The sequence below is a fragment of the Arvicola amphibius genome, chromosome 6, assembly GCF_903992535.2.
Source record: "Arvicola amphibius chromosome 6, mArvAmp1.2, whole genome shotgun sequence".
NCBI lineage: Eukaryota > Metazoa > Chordata > Mammalia > Rodentia > Cricetidae > Arvicola > Arvicola amphibius.
Window position 1 is genome coordinate 106,371,325 of NC_052052.2, and position 24,821 is coordinate 106,396,145.

The following is a 24,821-nucleotide window of genomic DNA, read 5'->3' on the forward strand; positions in this document are numbered from 1 at the left end:
CACTTCACTGACCCATCTGAAGATTTTTTTTTTTTTTAATGTATGAATCTATTCAAGAGGAGCTAGAGATCTGCACTTGTATTAGCAACAGGTACAGTCTTCCACTTCTTTTTCTAACAACTCTTATGCTTCTGGCTGGTGGGGCCTTTCTTCCCTCATGGAGGGGACCAGAAGCACTCTTAGAATGCCCAAAGTCCCTTCTCTAAGAGACAGAAGGACGTGAAGTGCATCACGCTCCAGGGGCTGCCAGGAAGTAAGTGAAAGTGACAATGTCAGGGAACCCCCGAACCTGGGAGGGGGTGGAGCCTGGGCAGTCCCTCAGGTGCCGTTGCTTTCTGTCAACGTTGACAAGCACTGACCACAGAGGTGACACACCTAAGCGATCCACTGTTTGTCTCCTAGCTTTGTTGTGGACAGCAACTGGGTGTGTTTGGATCGTGGTGGTAACGGTGCCTAGTTCCTTCTCAGAGCCTCGAAAACCTTGCTTGGTGAAGGCACTGACTCTTCCCTGGGACACGCAGAGGTGTCCGGTGGGTGACCGTATGATGTCACTCCACCCTCAGACGATGCCGACATCTCCCTTTTCTGAATATGCATTTCACAAAGGCCTTTGGAATTTAACTGTATCTTTGTAAACCACAGGTTCCTCCCCCTCCAATCATCTTTCCCCACACATTAATCACTGTTTCTTTGCCTTATAAATATCCTCAAGCCCTAAGAGATGTGGCTTTGAGAGCTTTGCCCCGATCTCCCCATATTCAGTCACCATGTGAGTAATATACTTTATCCTTTGTAAAACTGCTCATTTCAGTAATGGATTTAATGCCTGTGGAATCAAAGACAGCAGGTTCTGGTAGCTGGGGGGACGAGGAGATGCACTGACGCCTACATTCTCTAGGTGGCACCTTTGTCTCACATGCTGAGAGGGAATGGGTCAAAAGGTTGAGGACAGCACAAAGGAACCTTAGTGCCCAACCTCTCCAACAAATACATGTTATTGGCTTCCAGATGATCACATTTGCTATTTGTGCCTCCCACCTGCTGTTATGCCAAGGACAATAATACATTTGCATAAAAATAAAAACATTGATAGTTCCTATTCAATGATAACATCCACTTACTGAGCAACTAGCAAGTGATTAACCAATCAAGGCTGCTCATCACATGTGAAACCATGCTCCGCCAGTGCATTTCTTTGATGTCATAGGGTTCACTTCATACAGCTGGAAACAGTGCTGGGTACAGATTTGTCCCATGCAAATCCTGAGGCCTACCCCTCAAAACGTGATAGTATCTGGACACGGAGCCCTTGGGAGCTCATTAGGTTTCCATGAGTCAGAGAGTGAGGCCCCAATGCTAGGGTTAGCGCCCTAATAAGAGACACCGGAGGAACTCCAGTCTCATTTTGTTACAGCAGCTGCCGTAAGCTAATACATGGAGCTGTTGTCTCTCCACAGAAGGCAACAATGCCTGTAGAAGTCACCTAGTTTCTCAAGACACAGTGAGTCTATTAACTTAGGGAAATTTACATGGGATTCTGATGGGCTGAGACAGGAGAAACGCTTTTACCTCGATTCACATGTGGAGGTGGGGTGGACTCAAGTGGCTTCGCTCCTACCGCAAGCATGGCCATCACTGGTGTCGGGGACAGACTGGCCCACGAGGGGATGGAACCTGAGGCAACCTTGGTGCCATAATACAATGCACCTGTGTAGAAGAACCCACATCCATTAATTCCTAAGATACTCTTGCGTAGGGATTTCACTCAGTTTAAAGAATCTGGTTTTTTCATCCTCTTCCCCCAACCAAACGTCTCAGCTAAAATTTTGTCTACTTTCTTTAAAAACTGCAGTGCCAGGTACCAAACGCAGGGTCATGATCATGCAAAGTAAGCCCCGTTACTGCTGAGCTTCAGCCCACAACCCCCTCTTCTTCTTCAGAAACCTTCCTCCTCTTCCTCCCTATGGCATCACACCACAGAGGCCTGTGATCAAGTTCTTCCAGTATCTAGGACTACAAATGGGTGTGCAGGAGGAGGAACTGCTTTGCTGGGCATAGTGACACTGCCTACAACCCTAGCACTCAGGAAGTGAGAGCAAAGGGACAGTGAGTTCAAGGTTATCCTTGCCTAGATCCCATTAAACCCACTGGAACAAAATTAAAAATTCAGAGGATCATTGTAGCATATGGTGGTCATTCTCGGGACCATGGGAGACGAAGCATCGACAAGACTAAGGCAAGAATCTGACTGATTCAGTCAGAGGTCCTCTTAGCCTTGGGCATTTCTGGAGACTCCCATAGGACATAGACCACAAGGATAACTTTCAAGGCTGTGTCTAGGAACCAGTTTCCATATATATTCCTTTTAAAGAAGTGTGTGTGTGTGTGTGTGTGTGTGTGTGTGTGTGTGTGTGTGTGTGTGTGTGTGAGATAGAGGGGTGGGTAGGTGTGTGTGTATGATAGAGGTGTATATGTGATAAAGGGATGTGTGTATGTGTGTGTGTGTGATAGAGGGGTGTGTGTGATAGAGGGGTGTGTGTGTGATATAGGGGTGGGTGTGTGATAGAGGGGTGTGTGTATGATAGAGGTGTGTATGTGTGTGAGATAGAGGGGTGTGTGGGTGTGTCGGTGTGTATGTATATATACATGTGGGTGCACATTTGAGGGGAGGTCAGGGGTTAACCTCGAGTGTCATTTCTTAGGAGCTGTCTATCATGTGCTTTGAGACAGAGTCTCTCACTGGGACCTGGAAATGATTTAGGCAGAGCTGGCTGACCACCAAACCCCAAGATTTCCTTTGTCTCTACCTCCTGGGTGCTGAAATTGCAAGTGCATGCCCTCGCACCCTGATTTTTAGGTGGGTGTTGGGTATCAAATCAGGTCCTTATGCTTGTAAGACAATCCTTTTAGCAACTCAGCCATTTCCCTAGCCTATTTTCCTAACTAATTCATGCAGTTCCCCTGCTTCCCTGCTAAAAGTCCCCAGGAGCCAAAGCCCCAGCTAAACTAGTGTAGCACTAAGAAAGAATGGCTCCAGTGACTAAGTAATGCTCTCTTTCTTAAGCAAAATGTTTGTCTATTCTTTGCTTTCAATTAATATTAGAGAAAGGGGTTTGGAAAGATGGCTCAACAGATGAGCATACTTGCTGCTCTTGCAGAAAATCTGAGTTTGTGGTTCCCAGCACCCAAACTGGCAGCTCACAACTGCTTGTAACTCCAGGTCCAGGGGATCTGATTGCCTCCTCTGGCCAGCATGGACACCAGCACACACATAGGATGCTCTTACACAGACACAATAAAAATAAATCTTAATAGAGAAATACATTGTCAAATGATAAATTATTAAAGACTTTTGTTTTGCTTTTTAATAAGTTTTTATTTATGTTTTATGCTTTTTGTGTATGAGTGTTTGCCTACATATGTGCCTTTCTGTGTGCATGTCTTGTGCCCACATAATCCAGAAGGTATTAGATCCCCTGGAACTGGAGATGCAGATGTTTGTGAGCCAACATGTGGGAATCAAATCTTGATACTTTTGGAATGCGGCAAGTGCTCTTAACTACCAAGCCATCTCTTAAATCCCTCCTTTATTTGGAGACAGGGTCTTGTTATGTAGCCTGGGCTAGTCATGAATTCACTAGGCAGCTAGAGAGGCCTAGTATATCAAAACCTCCTGCTTTGGCCTTGGGGATGCTGGGATTTCAGATGTTCATAAAGTATCAAACCAAACTGAAGGAATAAGCTTGAGCACTTGTGGACACAAGCTGGGAGCAAAACAATGGATCAGAGATGGGAACAGAGGCTTTGGGACTTCAACACAAGGCAAGAAGGCCACTCTATATTGTTGCCCCATGAAGTCTCAAAGCACTGACCTGAGCAGCAAGAATGGTCCTGCGGTGGGGAGTCAGCCAGCATGCGTTCGTCCCCAGCATCATTCTCAATCACCATGGCAGTAAGTGGAGTCACAATATGATGGTCTAGAGACATCTCCAAGATTGTTTTCGTGATTTTCCTCTTGATGGCAGCGGTAGGAGCCAGGCTTCTGCATTCAGAAGATAAATTGAATAAAGTCAGTATACACAAGGGTAAAGTCATGCTCCAAACCAACACTCACCTTTCTGATATTTAGTCAAGACCTGGGCACAGGGTAGGGCTTCTAAGGCAAGGGGCAAACAGAACTAACAGGCTTCAGGAACCTCAATGTTTTGTCTAGCCCTGTAGTCTCAAGGGAATATTTCAAAAATTACATTTATGTGTTTTATGTGTTACTAAATAAAAAATTGCATTTATTTGTGTATGTGTGTATGCACACATGTGCCACAGGGCCTATGCGAAAACCAGAGAAAACTAGTGGGAGTTGGTTCTCTTCCCGTCACGTAGGACCCCAGGATCAAACTCATGTTGGTAAACTTGGCCACAAGCACTTTTATCTGTTGAATCATCTCACTGTTCCTTCAAGCGATCTACCTATCTATCTATCTATCTATCTATCTATCTATCTATCTATCTATCTATCATCTATCTATCTATCTATCTATCTATCTATCTATCTATCTATCTATTTTCTGAGACAGGGTTTCTCTGTATAACAGTCCTGGCTGTTCTGGTACTCACTCTGTAGCCCAGGCTGGCCTCAAACTCACAAAGATCCACCTGTCTCTGCCTCCTGAGTGCTGGGATTAAAGGCATGCACCTTCACCGCCCAACGCCCTCAAGGGATTATTTTTAAAGACTTTTTTTTCAGAGAAGTTGTAGGTTCATGGTAAAATTTTGTAAAAGGTACTGAGGGTTCTCCATGTATCCCACCCACCCGTAGCCTCTTGGATTACAGAATCTTGTACCAGAGATGTGCATTTGTGACATACATTGACATATAGATTAGTAATTTATACCCAGGTTTACTTGTACATCCCATGGATAAATAGATAGAACACATCTATCATCACAGAGTCATATAGATGAGTTCCTTGACCCTAAAATGCTCTATGCTCACCAGGCGTTGGTGGCACATGCTTTTAATCCCAGCACTTGGGAGGCAGAGGCAGGTGGATCTCTGTGAGTATGAGACCAGCTTGGTCTATAAGAGCTAGTTCCAGGACAGCTAGCACGGTTTCACAGAGAAATTCTGTCTCGAACCAGCACCTCCCTGCCAAATGCTCTATGCTCTATCCGTCACCTGAAATTCTAGCAACCACCGATCTTTCCATAGGGTTATAAAAGTCAATATTTAGCTTCCAGAGCAACTTCTCTGTGCCTTTAGATATGGTCAATGTACTTCTGCTCGAGACAGGGATAGTTCTTTCTTCAAAGTCACAGCTTATGGCCACATGTATTGTTTTTTTAAATATATATATATATATATGTATGTATATATATATATATATTCACATTGGCATCAGGGATTTTGTCTGTGAGTCCAGTTATATGGTGGTTACAGCTCCTGTAACCTAGTTCAATGACCTTTGTCCATCTTCCCAGGAATCTGATCTGAGGGGTGAAGTGAGAACTCTGCAAAGTCAAGTTTTAGCAAAAATTCCCCATGAAGCTCTGGTGCACATGGGCAAGGATGCTCTAATGAGAGGGTTATGTTAGAGAGAGCCAGAGATGGGATAACTATCAGCGACCTGTCCTTGGGGGGCACTGTCATCACACAGTCATACGGTTTTCCTTGCTCCTATTCTCAAGAGGACGTGTAAATGGACTCCTGACACACGCAGCAACGCGACTAAGTCTTGCAGGCATCATGCTGAATGAAAGTCAAAAAAGGGTTGTGCAGTTATGTGAATGGACAAAACTAATCAATGGTGATACATGCCAAAATAGTGGCTCCTCTGGATGTAGAAAAGGAGGCCTTAAATGGTTCTATATTTAAAGCAGGACGGCCATTACATTGAAGATTATATATACATATATATGTATATATACACATATTTAATACATTCTTCACATTTCACGTATTACATTTAAACTTTAAATATTAAAAGATGTGTGTGTGTAGGTATTTTGTGTGCATATCTGTCTCTTGCACTACATGTGTATAGTGACCACAAACATCAGAAGAGGGCATTGTATGCCCTGGAACTGGAAATACAGAAAGTTATTAGCTGTCATGTGGGTGCTGGGAGTTGAACCTAGTTCCTCTGGAAGAACAACCAGTGCTCTTAACTGCTGAGTCATATCTTCAGGTGCCAAATGTTACATTTTTAATAAAAAGAAAGAAAGGAAATAACTCAAAGTTAGTTGAAGTGCTGGGGACCAGTCAGTAATAATCCGATCCCTTCATTAATTTGATGTCTTTCTTGGTTCCAAATAATTCTTGCTTATGACTTCAAATATCCCACTTGCTGTTTGGTTTACAGTATGGGAACTGTACAGAGACCCTTGCGTGTGCTAGGCAAGAGCTTTCCCAATAAGCTATATCCCTATCTTGACGTCAAATGTTATAGGTGGACATTTCATGTTTGGAAATCTCCAAGGTGTATGCTCGTCTTGCCTTACCTCTCTGCTAACAGCTGGTTGATTGTGAGATAGGCCCATAGTTTTTTGGTGAAGTCAGGGTCTGCATGCTTGTCTTTCGATAGAAAATCCTCCAAGTCATCCATCTGACTAAGGGTTTCCAAGACCAATTCTGTATTAGCCTGGACAAGAGAAGCATCAGTTGACAGACACCCAGGGACCAGAATAACAGCTCCTCTGCTGTAAGTGCACTTATACAAGGAAGAGAGACTTGACTGGATAGGTTAAGTTCACAAACTCCAGAGACTGGGGTTGGGTTTGGGAGAAAAAGTGAGGTTGAAAAGATAGCAGAGATGTGCCATTCCTTCCCTTTCAGCTCCTGCTTCTGTTCCACACACAAGAGCCTGGAGATGCAGAATGTTAGCTTGTTAACACAGAAGCCGAGCGCATTAGGGGACCAGCTAGGATTAGCTTGTTAACACAGAGACCAAGTGTAGTAGGAGACAAGTTAGGATCTTCAGAATAAGCAGGGAGGCAGAAGTACCGAAGTCGCAGTGATGATGCTCTGAACTTCAGACAATTTACTCGGATCAAATTTTCCTGCCACCACTATCTCAGAACCTCCAAAGTAGTTGTGGAAACTGTTCTGAGTGACATCTGTTACTGACGCCTGGGGGTAGTTGAACTGAACGTTCCTCAGCAGCGGAGTAGAGACCTGGTTGTAAAATTTCTAGAAGACACAGGAAAGAAAAAATAATTCACAAATAGTTATTTTCATACCACTTTGTAGACCTAAAGTATTTTTTCCTGAAGCTTTCAACATACGTAGCAGATAACTCTCCATTTATTTGCAAGGATTTTGGGGATGATGGACACACCTGTGGTCATGAACTACGGGTCACAAAACAAAAATGTGATGTTAGGAAATTACCTACAATTTCAGAGTCCACAATGTCTTCACTTTTTATTATGATCAGAAATGAAAGCTTGTGGGCATTCATAATAAAATGTATCTGGGTTGAAATAACCCGAATTAGAACTATATCTTCTAGGTATCAAAAACTTCAAATGCTGTGCCTGGTGTTGGCATCATTTGGTTGTCTCGAGTCAGGCATCATCTCTCTCTTTCTTTAATCTTGATCGATAAGTAAGTAAAAAGGTAATTGATACTGAAAGCGTAAAACCCTAAGTGAAGCTCCGTGGCTTCAGAACGGCCATTCTAACTGAACAGAGTTCAGAGTTTAAGACTGGAAAAGTGTTGAGTGGCTTCCTTAAACTAACAGTGGGAAGGTTTTGTGTGTTAATTAGAATAAAGTGATTTTATTTAAAACTCCAATAAAATACATACGTGTGTGTGTGTGTGTGTGTGTGTGTGTACTTGCTATGTACACAGGCTGGCCTTGAACTCACAGAGATCCACTTGCTTCTACTTCCTGAATGTTGGAATTCAAGGCACTTGTCATCCTGTCACCTAACAGGTCTCTCTTGTTTGAGGAGCTTAGTGGGCATAGTTAGTGGTTTGCATTACAAAAACGATATGCAAAATGCCAAGCAATTCCAAGAGAAAGCAGGTGGCCACCGTAGAGGGATGGGCAATTGCACGTGGGACCAGGAGGCTGGCAGAAGAGCGAGGCTTGAGAAGCCCTTTTGTTTCAAATAGCAGACAAGTGTTTGGTTTGGCCCTGGTCTCCCTGTTTCACATGTCACTGCCTGAAAGCAGTGAGGGAAACGTGTGAGAAGGCAATGAGCCGTCGCTGGGATTGTAAGAGCAAATATGGCTTCAACATCTGAGCCACGCTCAGCTGTCTTTGCCGTCTGTTTCGGGCGGCGGGATGGCCTTCCGGAAGGGAGAAAAGCGATGCTACCTTGAGCTGGGAGGATGTGTCACGGTTCCCGTAGATCCGTTGAGCGATGCCACGGTTTTCGTTGGAGAGTCTCTTCAAAAAATCATAGTCGACGTCAAATCCTATCCCCAAACTGAACAAGGAGATGCTATCCTGGATGTTCTGCTTCACGTTCTTCTGAATTTTGGACAATTTTAGTTCACCTGAAGTTGGCCGTGACCAAAAAGCAAGAGGGACCAGTCAGAAGAGGATAATCAGCAAATTTTCTCAAGGCTAAAGCTATATTTGCCCTTTGACCCAATAAGACAAAATTTAGATTTTTTTTCAATAGATTCACTCTTTTGTTAAGCTTTGACGTGGGGGCAATGGTGCATACCCACAGTATTTGAGCATAGTGACATTAGAAACGGCTCAGAACAAGTCACCCACAAGGGAACCTGGTTAGATCATGGTGCAGCTGAAAAGCCTCTGCAGCCACTCTCTGTACTCACAGTGAATAATCTCAAAAGCATTCAAAAGCTTTATTGGCATATATTGATTCTGTGTCAAATGGGTTTTATCATGACATTCGTACGTGCACATTACGTATTTCAAGCATATTCACCCCGGTATCCATTTTTGTCACCCTTACTCCTACTTTTGCTGCCTCTTTCTCCTCCTACTTTCATCTTCAAAGACACTGTGTCTTTGTGAGTATGAGAGAGTGAGAGGTGTATTTATGCGTGTGCGGGTGTTCACGCCTTGGACATGCCTGCGGGAGCTAGAGGATGGCACCGGGTTACCTTCTGTATTATCCTCCATCTTATTGCCTTGAGCCTGGGTCTCCCGGTGAACCGGACACTTGCTGTGCTGGCTAGGCAGGCTGTCCAGCAAGCTCCTGGGCACCTCCAGCCCCTGTCTTCACAACACCGACGTCACAGGGATGAAGAGCCCTGTCCAGTTATTGTAAGAGCATGGGTTCTGGAGACTCCAATTCAGGTCTTTATGGTGTGTCATAAGTGCTCACATCCCCAAGACGTTTCCCCAGTTCCATCAAATGTATTTAAATAAAAAACCCATTTACTTACTTTATGTGTATTAATGGTTTGCCTGCATGCATGTATGTACATATATGTGTGCTTGGGGACTGTGGAGGTCAGAAGAGGGCACTAGATCACTTGGAACTGGAATTAGAGATGACGGTGAGCCACCATATGAATGCTGGGACTCAAACCTAGGTCCTCTGCCAAAACAAGTGCTCTTAACCACTGAGCCAGCTGGAGAGTTTTTTTTTAAAGACAAAAATCAAAGTAAGTGAACACATGTAGGGTATCCTTATATGTTATGCATGTATGTATATGTATGTACACACTATGTGTATGTACACACATATACAGATTTGTGCATAAAGTAAAACAGGAATGTGTTAATGTCTCAGGACGCTAGTAGCTTGAGACTAACCCAGTACAGAAACTGAGGGATTAGGAGACAAGAGTAAGAAGCAGGCATAAAAATATGTATTTCCTTGTATTCTTTATTATTTTGTTCAAAACTTACATCTAAAAGGCTGCAAGATGTGAAAGGAGAAAATAGCGACACAACCACAAGCTGCTTAGGTTGGTCTTGGTACTAAAGAAATGATGGGTCTTCCTCCTCCTGAAATCCTGGCTGCTCTTGTGATGGCTGCCTCCTATACTTTTGTTTTCTCCAGCTGGACAGCACTGGTTAGACACCAACCTCGTGCACATACAACTCATTCTTGCTGTGCCATCTAGCGTTCATTATTCCCAATCCTTGTCAATATAAAGACAAACAGAAGTAACGGCCGGTCATGGGAACAGGGAGATGTTGAAACCATTTTGTAGATAAGAAAAATGATTTATTTAAAGGTTGTCCAAGGCAGCAGTCATTTCTGCCATGGCAGTCGGGAGAGACGTGGAGAACAATAGAGACCACATTCCTGTGGGAACTGAGATAAACACGGGCCATTCACCACTCCCATCTACCACCTTTCCAGAGCTAATGTTGAGGAAATAAATGCATTTCCCAGCATGCACTACCAGTTCTCGCAATACAGACTGGAGCTCAACCTTAGCTTTCTGAGCCTGTTCTGTGGGGGGAGAAACAGAGGCTTTCGGGAGCAATGCTGAGGGGTGGATTAACACCTGACCATGTGTGGGTGGGTTTACAGCCCCGAGGACTTTCTGTCAGGAATCGCTGTGCAAATTGACCCTCAGACACCCCTTTCTGGTTGGTAACTCTGCTGTGATGGTGTCCTTTTCTGTTTTTGCACATTTTTTTGTATATTTTTCCTTTGAATTTCCTTTTATTTTGATTTTGATGCATTTTAGCATTCATTAGCTCTTATTATGCAAAGGCAAATATTCTCATGTAAAGTTTTAAAAAGATTGTTCCTGGGTGCTTCTGGGATACTTTCTTGCAGAAGCCAGAGTTTAAATATAAATACACAGAGTGTATATATATATATATATATATATATATATATATATATATATATATACATTTCTAATGCCATCACAGTTTGCACATTAAGCAAATAACATTCTTAAGAAGCAACAGTGAAAACGTTTGTCAATAGAAAGTTGAAGCAATACTTGCCCACTGTTGGATCTCCATCGGAAACCAAAACAATCAGAGAGACTGAGTCGGGGTTCAACAATCCCAAGTTATTGGCTTCATTCAAAATGAAAATTGCCCGTAGGAGTGCCTCGTTGATATTTGTGCCTGTTAAAGTAACATAATGCTCACCAAACACACACACACACATACATACACACACACCGCAACTTGGATTTAGGTTCATCTTTCTATGAACTACTTATGCATAATTTGCTCAATATTAAATTCATTTGATTGCTTTCTAAGTGACGAGTTTCTCTTTGCCCATCAAGATCTCACACTGCAGTAAATTATTTATTAAAACTATTTCTTTAGAGATGAATAAGTCCCTTAAAGCATCGGTCTGTCATCTTATAATGCAACAAACTTAATCTAAATGACCTTCCAAAATGCTCTGGAAGGTACTTATATTTTACAAATACATACATACATTACATTACATAGTTAATAAAAAGTCTAGAATGACTTCATAGTTAGCAAAGACGCCTAGAATTACTTGCTAAACATTTTTTTGGTAATATGATGGACTGTTTAAAGACATGTCTGAGCTATATTTTGAGCTATTCCTTCTCCACAAGCAGTATTTTTAAAATAAATAAATGTGTTATTTAGTGCAGACTACTGCAGACTGGGCAAATACCAGTTTTGTGGAGAATAACAATTTTTGGTTGTTGCTGTTGGAGGCAAGGTTTTACTGTATACTCCAATATCAAGACTGGCCTTGAACTAATTGGCCTTGGACACTGAAATCACAATTCTTCTACGTCAGTCTCCTAAGTGCTAAGATTGTAAGATCTATCACAGCACTCAGCAGGGACTATGATTCTCAAGTGAATCTAGACTGGAACCTTCTGGAAGTTTCCCTGTAAACTTTAGACCAAACTCACTCACCTCCACTAGGCTGGATTTTCTCAATGTATCTCTTGGCATCTGCAATTTGCGTTTTAGTTGCTGATACTAAATCGTTTCTCCAGGTTCGAACATTATGGTTGAAGTCAACCACAGAGAATTGGTCTTCGGTTCTTAGGTCATCCAATATGGTCTTCATCGCCTCTACAGTCTAGTTAAAAGAGGACTGAGAGAAGCCTCATAATATTCACCTCAAGCTGAAGGAAACATCAGGAGTTCCCTTACGGGCTTCGCTCACCCTTCAAGTACGGACTCAAGCTTAACTTATTAAAGAAACCTTTTGTCAGTCACTGTGGCCATCAATCGCATGTACTATTGGACCTTGGGTACTCCAATCGCCTGTCTTCTTAAATACCCCAGTTTGATTAGCTCTACTTTAAGATAAGCAACACGAATTTAGGTCTTCCCTTGGACTGCCTGGCACAGAGGAGGTACTGCACAGGTAGTTGTTGAGTGAAGGAAGAGCGGAAGGAACAAAGGAACAGTCAACAAGCATTTGCTTTAGAATAATGATGTTTAACTGGAGGCAACTGTTCCTTCAAGAAACAGAGGACAACATATGAAGTCACTGTGTGTGTGTGTGTACGTGTGTGTGTGTGTGTGTGTACGTGTGTGTGTTTGTACATGTATATGGGTATGTGTGCATGTGGAGGCCAGAAGTGAACCTTGATTGTCATTCCTCAGATGCCATCTACTGTGGTTTTTGAGACAGGGTCTTTCATTGGCCTCCCTTTTGCTGATTGTGCTGAGGTGGTTGGCCTGTGAGACTCAAGAACCTGTCTGTTTCTGCACCCCCCCCCCCTCCAGTGCTGGGATTATAAACACATGCTACCAGGCTTGATTTTTTTCACATGGATGTTGGGAATCAAACTCAGCTCAACATAGGTATGTGGCAGAGATGTTAGCAATTATCCTATCCCTTTAAACCTGGTGTAATTTTTAACTGTCACAGCTGGCATGGACATTGTACTATTGAGATCAAGTGGGCAGAGGCCAAAGGTGCTGCTCAATATTATGAAATAGGCAGGGCAGCCTCCCACAGCAAAGAAGAACCAAACCAGCTATCAACAGCTCATTCCTGGAGAATCTGTAGTGCAGTGCAAGCTTAGGTGGGCAGGGACATCCAAGACACTAACTTATTTTAGGTTGCTACCGAGTAGTAATTACTTAAGGTAGTAATGATTTAAGGTGGTCAAAATGGCTTAATGAAGGAATAGTTAGTTGACTGTTCAAATTATTTGACTTAATGGGAAAATTAAAAAATTACCTCTGGGCAGTGGTGACACACACCTTTAATCCCAGAACTCAGGAGGCTGAAGCAGATGGATCTCTGAGTATGAGGCCAACCTGGTTTACATACCAAGTTCCAGGACAGTGAGGGATACACAGGAAAACCCTGTCTCAAAATCTACCCCCCAAAACCCCAAAACACAAAACAAATAAACAAAAACCTCGTTTGTTGTTTAGATTTGCTTCTATCCTATTTATCATGAATAAGCTTATGCTGATCTATGAACTAGAGGACATAAGGCAGGATCATTACCCAAAGGAATGATAATTAAATAAAAACGATAGGCTAAAGTCTGGGGAGATGGCTCTGTGGATAAAGAGCTTGCTGTGATAGTATAAAGACTTGGGTTTGGATCACGAACACCCATGTGAAAACCAGATGTGGTTCTGTGCACACATAACCGCAGCACCGAGGGAGCAGAGATAGGCAGAGCTTCAGGAACTCGCTGGCCGGCTAGTATATCCTACTGTGAGAAGAGACTTTGTTTCCAAAGGTAAAGTGGGGAGTGATGGAGGGAGAGAGCAAAAGTTCCTCTCTGGTCTTCATGTGCTCTACATAGACACAGATACTCAAATGCCATAACGCATGCATGCATGCATGCGCGCACGCATGTGCACACACACACACACACATACAATAGGCATGTGTGGATTTTAAAAGTTACTTGTGACTAATGGCAATATACTAAAGCCAAACACCACACTGAGGCATGACTAGACTGAGAAGACATTAGGTTAATATGGGACTTTTCAAACGGTGAATTAAAAAACAGCAGGAGAGGGAAAAGGAAATATGAAATATGGAGGTGAAAACTTTCTTTTGCTTATAACAAAGAAGCATTGATTTTTGTATAAGCCCAGGGACATGCAATAACCTCACAAAATTGGGAAGGATTGGCACCCTCAGTCTGTGAGTATCAGTGAGTACAGTTTCTGAGTTTTAGCCCAAAGTAGGGAGTCAGAGGGAACATTCAATTACTACATTATTTAAAGAGAATCACAGAAGGTGAGAGTCTCACCTACCACCGTAAGCAAAGAGTTCTTACCTGTTTCATCTTTATTCCCCACATGGAACCACTAACATCAATCACAAAAAGGATGTTTTTGGGAATTGGGTCCAGGTTCTCAGGAGCAAAGAAGTGCACAAAGTATCCATTAAAGACCTGAAAAAACAAAGCATATGTATGAGTCAGATGATGGCCAGTGTTTGGATGTAGGAAGTGGAGGCTGGAGACTACAGAGGAGAGGTGGGCTATGGAAGGAAGAAGGTGTTCCCGAAGATGAAAATAAGAGCAAAGGTAAAAACTTGGCTTGTGGCCATCTTTCCCTTCTGATGTCTCTTGCTCCTCCGCTCTGGGGGTCTAAGCCCTTCTCGGGGCTGCTTTACCACCCCACTCTGTTTCATTCTGTCCCATTCCACTTCACTGGTCTTTATCTCAAGCCTCTGTCAGGCACTCTGTGAAGCAATGGTGAATCAGGCAGTCTCTGCCCTCATAGTTCCCAACCAGTGAGGATACAGACAGCTAACATGTGTTCTCAGCACAGCATGCTAAGTGTTATGGCTAGGAAAGAAGTCTCCAAAGAAACAGCAACCACGCTGGGCCCTGAGAGATAAGGTTAGCAGAGTCTACCGTTGATGCGATTAGATTGATGCAATTTTGAGTGACCCAAGGAGAGAGTCTCAAAGGAATTGTCTGCATTCGTTTGGCCTGTGGCCATATCCATATATGTTGTTGGAAGATCCGGCCCACTATGGTCACCACTATTCCCTTGTCAGGGGGATTCTGAATTTTACAAGAGTAGAGACGTTTAGCTCAGCTCAAGCAAGCAAGCGAGTGAGCATGTGCACATCCATTTATCTCTCCTCTTAACTATAGATGTGGCGGGAATAGCAGCTCTAACTTCTTGCCATTGTGACTTCCCTGTTATGAAGAACTATATAACCTTGTAAGCTGAATAGAAATAGACCCCCTTTCTCCCCTAACTTTTTTTTGGTCATGTTATTTTTATCAGACTAACAAAAATGAAACTAGGACAGCATGCCACCATCCTCAGACTTTTTTATGTTGGTCCTGGAGGTTGAACTCAGGGCTTCATGCTTGCATGGCAAATACTTTACCAACTAATCAATCTCTATAGATTCTTTTATTTGTTTTTTTATGACACAAAAGATAATTCTTGAATGCACATCAGAAAAATATGATTCTAGTCTCTTCTCTTTATCCTGAACACTTTCCTTGACAACTAGCAGTGACTTACAAGCCAAGGAGTTTGTTCAATTGCAGTGCGATTGGCAGCCTCAGTTAGATAGTTCTGGAGCCAGTTGGCACTCACCTCCAGCTCCCCAGCCTTCTCTTCTCTGCTGACATCATACATCACCACCAGCTCTCCATCCACTGCGGTCTCGGTGCAGTTGGGGCATTTTCTTTGTTGTGCTACTGTGGGCTTGAAGGAGACATGTGCCTGCAAAGGATGGGGACCTCAGAAGCTGATCTTTGCTCCCAGATCCTGATATTTGAGGGTTTGGCAGTTGCCTCTTGTCACGCATGCAGGAGAACAGCATGCTGACTGCATCCACTGGCCTAATACTTTGGGAAGTGTCAGCTCTAGAGTGATGGAGGAGGGTCATCTATCTAAGTGTTACTTTCGTTGGTTAATAAAGAAACTGCCTTGGCCCTTTAATAGGACAGAAAATTAGGTAGGTGGAGTAGACAGAACAGATTTGTGGGAGAAAGAAAGCAGAGTCAGGCAGACGCCTCAGGCAGTCGCCATGCCTCTCCTCTCTGAGATGGACACAGGCTAAGATCCTTTAGGCTAAGATCCTTCCCTGTAAGCCACAACATCAAGGTGCTACACAGAAACTAAATATGGGTTAAAGCAAGATGTGAGAATTAACCAATAAGAGGATGAAACTAATGGGCCAGGCAGTGTTTAAAAGAATACAGTTTCCATGTAATTATTTCCGGTAAAGCTAGCCAGGTGGTGGGAAGCAGCCCGCCACTCCTTCTACACTAGAGCAGAGTGGAACAGTCAACAAACTGTGGTGCTGTTTGTCACGTGCCAGACCTTTAAAAAAGAGATTCAAAGATTCTGCCCCCTCCCCGAAACTGGAAAGGGTCTGTGTAAGTTCTTAGAGGACACTGACCTTTTCATAGTTGTGTGTTATTGGCCATCAAGGCAAGGATAATTAAAATAAATATTTGTTGAGTTATGAAAATTCTCTATGTGAATGTTGAATCTAACTACTGGTCAAGTAGATGTCTTGGGAAATAGGAGGTTCCAAAATGGTCAAAATAAAATTAAATAACTGGAAGTGTTGTTTTTTATATTTATTTTGTGTTTATATTTAATAGGAAAGAAACTCTAGTCTTTGACCTCAGCTCAGGTCACTCTTTTTTGTTTCACTGCCCAGGGAACAGGAGATAAAGGGCCAGGACCTAGTGCCCACTCAACTGACAACATCCAACCATTGGGTACCTTCTGGTGTCCTTTGGATATAACTGGAACACCTTGGAAATGGCCTTCAAAAGTGTCAGGAACATGGAGATATCTCATCCCTTGAGGTTCAACAATCCACACGTTCACCTAGAAGGGGGGAGGGAATAACAGAATTAAAAGTCTTTAGAGACCTTTAAAGCAGGAAGTAAAGTAACTGTTGAGCCCTCTGATGCTTTTTCTCATCTCCCAGTTTCTGCAGCATGGTTTCATAGCCATTCTGGAAAGTTCCTGGATATGACCTATCTCGCTGCAGCAGCTACCTCCTTGCTAGTTCTCAGTATCTTTCTATAGCCTTGTTCCTCCAGGATTTATTTTCCCTGACCGTGGTTTGAATGTATGACTTAGTTTCTTTTCCTATGGCTGTGATAAAATACTGATCATGCCTCGAAAAAAAAAAGTGGAAAATAGTAGAAGAAGATCCCTGAAGCTAACTTCTGACCTCTGCATGCACACTCACAGGAGAGTGCACCCATGAACACACCCATATACCCCCTACACACAAACAAGAGATTGGGCCTTTGGCAAGATATATGGGTATCACCCCAGAAGGAATGAATGATGGAATTGTGGTGTGAGTTAGTTCTCAAGACAGGAAATTGATATAAAGGGAGGTCATATATTTTCCCTCTTCTGCATAGAGCTGGCTGCCTGTTTCTTTACCACATTAGAAGCCATCCAGGAGCCCCTCTCCAGGATGCTAGCACTAAGGGATTTAAATTTTTTTAATTTTATTTTATGTGCATGAGTGTTTCGTGTGTTTGTGTGTAATAGAACAATATGAAAAGCACTATACTATTCCACTTTTAGGTATGTTAAAACTCTTAGACTTGTTACTTTATAGGCAAAGTCATATATTTGGCTTATGATTCTAGTGGCTGCAAGTCTCAAATCTCAAATGGTACACCTTTTACAGATGACAAAGTAGAAGTTCACAATGCCTTCACCCTGAAGCTTTGTGAGTTGGGTGGTGGTTCCCTGAAGGGTGCATTACTCAAGCCCTGGAATCTGAATTTGAGCTTAATTGGAAACAAGTCTTCAGGGATGTGACTAAGTTAAGGATCTTAAGGGGATGTCATCCTCTGCTACTCGGCTCTTCATCCATTTGAGCTTAATTGGAAACAAGTCTTCAGGGATGTGACTAAGTTAAGGATCTTAAGGGGATGTCATCCTCTGCTACTCGGCTCTTCATCCAGCAAGGGGAATGTAAAAGGAGACTTGAGATTCTCAGAGTAGGAGCAAATATTCAAGGGCCATAGGCCAAGAACTGCCAGCACCTGCCAGATACCAGCAGCAAGAAAAATTTAATTCTGAGCTGAGTGTGTAGAACACACTCTCAGCTCAGAATTAAAATTTCACAAGGAATAACTCATCCTCCAGTCTGGGAACAATTCATATGCACTCTTCGGATGCTTATATGACCGTGACAACAAATGTCTGTTGTTTTAGGTTACACTGATAATTCGTTACAACAACCAACACACTGATGAGCGCATAAGGAAAGCTCGCGTTGGAACCTGTAGAGAAGCGATGTAGTTGACTCAAACCCTGAATCTTTTTAGTATACTGCGTTGTCTTTCAGAGCTAAGGCCATCAAACACCACCAATGGCAGTGGCAGCAAAAATAAAGAAGAGGCGCGCACTATTGCTGACTGTATAAACCCAGGCTCACCTCCAAGTGTTTGGCCAGCCTTCCTGGCTGCAGATGAATCTTGTGCTCATAGGACCCCAGCTTCCTCCACTTTACTTCCTGGTAATGAAGTTCAAATTGCACCTTTGCTCCAGGGGGAATGTTTACTTCGGTGTTAAAGTTCTCCATATCGAGATTTCGACTCCTAGATGTGGGAGACCCCAACACAAGCGACCATACACATAAAGGGGTAACAAGGTACAAAATTTTAGGCAGAGTTCACATCTTTATCCTGGTTAATCACACCTGCTCAGTTGTTTGTGAGCTTGGTCCATCAGAGGAAAGGACAAGTTGGAGATAAATTTAATGAAACCAGGAATTTTAACTTTTCCCATATGGCTTATGTATTTATTTCTTTACCTTCTCATTGATTTGAGTGTCATTGGTCAAAGGCCCATTGATGGGTATGGTTTCTGATACAGAGGTTATGTGAACTGAAATCATCACCCTCAACTTTCAGATAATACGTGAGGCTCATCGAGGTAAGGAACCTACTCAGGGTGCCCCACAAACAAGTCAGTTGTCTAGTCTATCCTAAAACACAGCTTAGGTGTCTCCAAAGGTGGTGCCTATTCTCTATATTTCATTCTGAGACTTACATTGAGTTGGTTATATTTTGAGAGTTCTACAGAGGGACGAATGTCAGTGTTTTATAAAGCTGAATCTGTGTTTCCAATGTAAGCCCTGTTTTGTTTTCTACTTAAACACTTTTGACTTTATTTATTATTATTTATTTATTTTACATTCTGATTGCAGTTTCCCCTCCCTCTTCTCTTTAAAGTCCCTCCTCCCACCACCCCTTGCTTCCCTCCATCCACTCCTCCTTTGTTTCTATTCAGAAAAGGGCAGGCCTCTCATGGATACCAGACATGGCATATCAAATAGTAGCAAGACTAAACACCTCCCCATGTATTAAGGCTGGGCAAGGCAACCCAGTATGATGAATAGGATCCCAAAAGTCAATAAAAGAATCAGAGAATACTCTTGCTCCCACTGTTTGGAGACCCACAAGATCATGCTACTCAACTGTAACATATATGCAGAGGGCCTAGGTCAGTCCCAGGCAGGCTCCCTGGTTGTTGGTTCAGTTTCTGTGAGCTCCTATAAGCACAGTTGATTCTGTGGGTTTTCTTGGGATGTAAATCATTCTCAAGTCTAGTACGACTTCTTTTGACATGCTTGCTTAGAGTTTTAAAGAGGAAGCAGCAAGATTTTCCAGTGAGGTTGAATCCAGCATCAAGACTAGCAATGAATGGTATGTATGTGTGTGTGTGTGTGTTCCTGTGTATGTATGATGTTTTTTTGGATACAAGGTCTCACTGTGTAGCCCTGCCTAACTTGGATGTCACTATGTAGACCAGGATGGCCTTGAACTCACAGAGACCTACCTGCCTCTGCCTCTGGAGTTCTCAGATTAAAGATGTGTGGCCCCACACCTGGGTGGATGGCTTTTAAAATTAAATATTAAACTAGTAGAGGTAGGACTGTGCATAATTAGCCAATTTGGGGTCCGGGAAGTAGTATGGGATATTCAGTAGTGGAAGAAAAAGCTGAATATGCCTGCTACAAGCTTTCTAGGTAGAACACACCAAAAGAAGTCATGTTGTACAAGAAGCGGATGTTAAGTTACAGGTCTCCTGATATTTATCCAATGCCCAGAAAAGATGCTGTTCCAAAGCCATCTGTAGAATGAACAAGTGAGTGATAATGAGCATGGAAGGAAAGCTGGGTGTGGTTGTGCACAACTGTGATCCCAGATCTTAGAAGGTTGAGGCAGGAGGATTCTGAGTCTGAGGCCAAGCTGGGCTACACACGTAGAACTGGCTTTAAGAAAACAACGCAAGAAAGATGGCGCCAAGATTCGTGAAGGTCTAAGGATGATTGACACACAGCTACTAGCCTCTGCTTGTTTTTTTTTTTCTCTCTCTGTCCTACACATGGCTGAATTCTGTGTATCTGGTTGGGCTCAGCTGAACTATTAGTCTCCCCTGAGCATTTTATGAATCTCTCCACAGAAGGGCACACTAGGTGGTCAGACCCCCCTGGGTCCATTAGCACTCGCCCACTATAGCCACATGGTGGCCACTGCTTCCTGTCTGGGTGCTGTGTGACTTCCAGTGCTTGTCTTTATGCTGCCTCTCATAGGACTGGGTGCAGAGTTGGCATCCAATGTATTTTGCTAATGCAAAAGAGCTACATGAATGAAATGAAGGGCACTTCTACTACAGGTAAGTTTTGTGATAGAGAAGAGGAGGCAAAGAGGAAGAAACATGGCAGGATTTAGCAGGAGATGAGGTTTGTGGTATGAGGAGTAAATGAAGAGTTCTTTGAAGTTTTGGGTTGAAAAGTTTGCTTGCTTTTATTTATAAATTTACACATTTTTCCTGTATGCATGAATCTAAGTATGTATGTATATTCATATGTATGAAGGTAAATGTGTTTGTGTGCACCAAGTATATTCTCAGGTGTGTGTTTTAAAGATTTTTTAAAAAGTGATGTGTGTGTGTATGTCTTGTGGGGATATATATATATATATATACACACTCAGGCATACAGATGCCTGATGCCTGTTGTAGCCAGAAGAGGGCATCATATCCCCTGGAGATAGAGGAGTTACAGGGAATCAGGGAATTGTGAGCCACTCAATGTGAATGTTGAGAATCAAACTAAGGTCTCTAGAAGAGCAGCAAGTGCTCCTAACCTCTGATTCATCCTCCAGCCCTTCAGGTATTGTTCTTTAGTAAAGCCATCCACTCACCAGGTAAGGTCTTTCACTGACTTAGATCTTAGCAATTGGTATAAAGTGACTTGCTAGCGAGCCACAGGAGTCTACCTGCCTCTGCCTCCCTTGTACTGAGATTGCAAGTGTGTGCCATCCCTTTGTCTTTTTTATAGAGGTTCCAGGGGATTGAACTTAGGTTTTTGTGTTTGTAAGGCAAGAACTTTACTAACTATGCTATTTCCTCTGATCCCAAAGGTAGGTCACATGTAAGATACAAAAGAGAAACACAACAGAATTTATGTTTTGTGATTAATGCTTTAAATGCCATATCCCATAAAAATAAAGCAGAATAAATCATTAAAAATAAGTTTCAAGGCTTTTCTTTGGATATGTTTTATTTTTTTAAGATTTATTTATTTATTATGTACACAGTGTTCAGCCTCCATGTATGCCTGAAGGTACTAGATCTCATTACAGATGGTTATGAGCCACCATGACTACCCGGAAGGGTAGTCAGTGCTCTTAACCTCTGAGCCACCTCTCCAGCCCCGATATATTCTATTTTATGTGTTAGTGTTTCGCCTGTATGTGAGTCTGCATACCACAAGTGTATAGTGCCTGTGCAGACCAGAAGAGAGAGTTTGATCCCCTAGACCTGGGGGATTTTTTTATTTTTAAATATTTTTATTGATTTTTTTATTGTGCTCTACATTATTCTCTGCTCCCCTCCTTGCCTTTTCCCTCTCCTTCAACCCTCTCCCAAGGTCCCCATGCTCCCAATTTACTCAGGAGATCCTGTCTTTTTCTACTTCCCATGTCAATTAGATCCATGTATGTCTCTCTTAGAGTCCTCATTATTTAGACCTGCAGTTTCTAGTGGTTATAGGTGGTCATATGGGTGCTGAGACTCAAACCTGGGTTCTCTGGAAGAGCATCAAGTGTTCTTAACCCTAGGCCCCTGTTTATATTTTTTTTAACAAGATCACTAGTGAAGTATTTTTATAGTTCCTATCTCTGCACTTTTGGGGGTGTAAGGTGTTTATTTAAAGAAGATCCATTTACTTACAAGTCATATAAAAACATATATAAACAGCCTGGTCTACAAGAGCTAGTTCCAGGACAGGCAACAAAAACTACAGAGAAACCCTGTCTCGAAAATCCAATATATATAACAATCTATGCAAAACTTCCAAACTCCATTGATAGAAAAGAGGTTTTTATGGAAACAGACATCGAGACACCAAATTCTATTTATCACACTAGGAGTTGGCCATTTCCCTAGGCTCAGAGGCACTCTGGAGCCTGGTATGCCCTGGGAGGAATGGGACAGAAGGAAAGCAGATATAGAGGCAAGGTGAGCTCTGATTCTTAGCCCTTACCTCACCCATCCGGCTGTCTTGCCTTTTGCTCTTGCCTGTGAATAAAGAGCTCGGCCCACAGTTTTCTCCCTGATGGTGCTCGTAAATGTCATACCATTCACGGTCCTAGAACAGATGGAAGTCAAGACCACATTAGTAGTCTTAGGGAAGCTAACAATGAACAAGCCATCAATTAGATTTCATGAACCAGGGCAATGATCATTTTGAATTTGCAGGAAACAAGAAGCATGACCTTGGATGACATATAGACAGACCTCTCTGACTGTGATTCGAGAGACGTTAAATTGGGTTCCAGCCCCCAGATTTCTCTCATGTGCTCTATATGTTTAAACTTTTCCATATTCAAATCAAACAGGGGTGTGGATGTGCCCTTTGAATGTGGCAGGTGCTGGGAGAGGTGGCTGAATTTTCATTTCCTTTATCAGACCATTCTTTGGAGAGTTAAAAATTAAACATAGCCTGGTGCAAAAGAATGAAAGTGTCCCACCAAAATTGGTAGATTGAATTCTTCCTCCTGGTGCAGTGGCTTTAGAAAGTGGGGACTTTAGTAAGTAATTAGGTCATGAGAGAGGAGCCCTTACAAGTAGGATGAGTGTCATTACAAAAGAAGTCCAAACTCTCTTTGTCCTTCCCACCATGTGAAAACTGATATAAAAAAAAACATCAAGGAATCAGAAAGTGAGATTGCACCAGACACTGAATCTTGATCTTGAATTTTCCAGCCTCCTGAACTATAAAACAGTATTTTGTTGTTGTTGTTCACATCCACCCAGCCTGTAGTACTTAGTTTTGGCAGCACCAACCAATTACGACAGGGTGTAATGTTGTCCTGGAAGGATAGAAAAGAACGCGGAAAGATGGAGGAGAGTCCAGGTGAATACCCCTAAAAGTGTCTGTTTATCTTCCTTGGGGATTCCCTGCTTTCATTTTGTGTCTTTGCCTCTATCTATCTTACTCAGTTGGCTTATACTCAATTCTCACCAAGTAATGGTGTTTGGAGGAATAGAATTCTATAATTTTAGCTTAATGGTCCTTAAATGGGATCACCTCCCTGAAGAAAACATTTAGAAGTAGGTGGAGAAGTTTCTGGTGGCCATGGTGACTGGCAAGTACCACTGGTGCTTATGGAAAATCACCAGAATGCTAGATATGCCATAACACGGGGGACAATGTCTCTGGAGAGTTTTCTTCCCAAGTGCCAATAAGTATACAGGTTGGAGAAACATTTCAAAGCTTTATCTTTCAAGTGACAGAAATTAGACACAAGGAGACAAGTGACTTACTCAAGCTGGTCAGACAGGAATGAAACCCAAGTCCGGTATCCAGACTCAGTGTTGAACAAGTCTCAGAGACACAGTCATCTTCCCCAGTGATACATTGGGGATCTTTTTTTAAAAGATATATTTATTTATGTATATAGTGTTCTGCCTGCATGTATGCCTGTACACCAGAAGAGGGTACCAGATCTCATTACAAATGGTTGTGAGCCACCGTGTGGTTGCTGGGAATTGAACTTAATCTCTGGAAGAGTAGTTAGTGCTCTTAATCTCTGAGCCATCTCTCCAGCTCCACATTTGGGATCTTGATTAAAGGTAGAAAAATATTTTGGCTGATCCTAAGGTTTAAATAACCCATTCTGTCTTATACAGTCTATAAAGTCAACCCAAGTAAAGGCAGACCGAAATAAATGCACGTTTCATGGTGTTGTCTTTTGTTACCTTAAGAAGGGAAGAAAATGAATGAATTAAAACTGAATCCCAAACACCTAGAATAAGCCCTAATTTTGTGGTTTAATCATAATAATTTATTGAAATAGTTTAAAATGTCTTTTATATACACGGTGCCACACGGCAGCACTGTACAAAACTTACTCTTCTCTTTTACTTTTTAGGAAGAACTAACTGAAATTGTCCTAGAAGCCAGGCATGGTAGCACATGCCATTAATGCCAGCACTTAGAAACAGAGATGGGTGAGGGCAGGACGAGATTTAAAGAGATACTCTACCAAAAATGTAAAATTTCAAGGTAATTTAAAAGATGCCAGTCTGCATATTACTTTTTCACATATTTAATATTTTTTCTCTTTCGAAAATATAGTTAACATAGGAAGTGCTGAGATGGTTGAACGGGTGAAAGCACCAAGCCTGATGACCTGAGTTTGATTTCCAGGATGCATATTGTAGGAGAGAGCTGACTCCCACAAGTTGTCCTCTGACACTCATGAATTTGCAGAGGCATGGACATGTGCACACATGCACACACACACACACACACACACACAGAGACATGTGCGCATACACACTCATTCATACACTCACACAGACATGCACACACACAAACACATACACTCACTCACATAGACATGCACACCCACTCACATACATGTATAGACATGCGCATGCACACACTCACACATA

The 24,821-nt window shown here is 42.5% G+C and overlaps 1 protein-coding gene across 1 annotated transcript in view; it reads right to left on the minus strand.

The window, feature by feature from the left end:
• Itih2 (inter-alpha-trypsin inhibitor heavy chain 2) overlaps positions 1-24,821 on the minus strand; it is a 37,866-nt gene that overhangs the window by 6,479 nt on the left and 6,566 nt on the right. The window contains exons 5-16 of the mRNA XM_038335563.2: positions 22,405-22,509; positions 18,286-18,448; positions 16,596-16,703; positions 15,453-15,581; positions 14,165-14,281; positions 11,811-11,979; positions 10,899-11,024; positions 8,322-8,503; positions 7,001-7,186; positions 6,499-6,638; positions 3,873-4,042; positions 1,570-1,707 (exon numbers count right to left, since the gene is read on the minus strand). Coding sequence (XP_038191491.1) covers positions 1,570-1,707; positions 3,873-4,042; positions 6,499-6,638; positions 7,001-7,186; positions 8,322-8,503; positions 10,899-11,024; positions 11,811-11,979; positions 14,165-14,281; positions 15,453-15,581; positions 16,596-16,703; positions 18,286-18,448; positions 22,405-22,509 — 1,733 coding nt within the window. The remainder of the gene's footprint in view (positions 1-1,569; positions 1,708-3,872; positions 4,043-6,498; positions 6,639-7,000; positions 7,187-8,321; positions 8,504-10,898; positions 11,025-11,810; positions 11,980-14,164; positions 14,282-15,452; positions 15,582-16,595; positions 16,704-18,285; positions 18,449-22,404; positions 22,510-24,821) is intronic.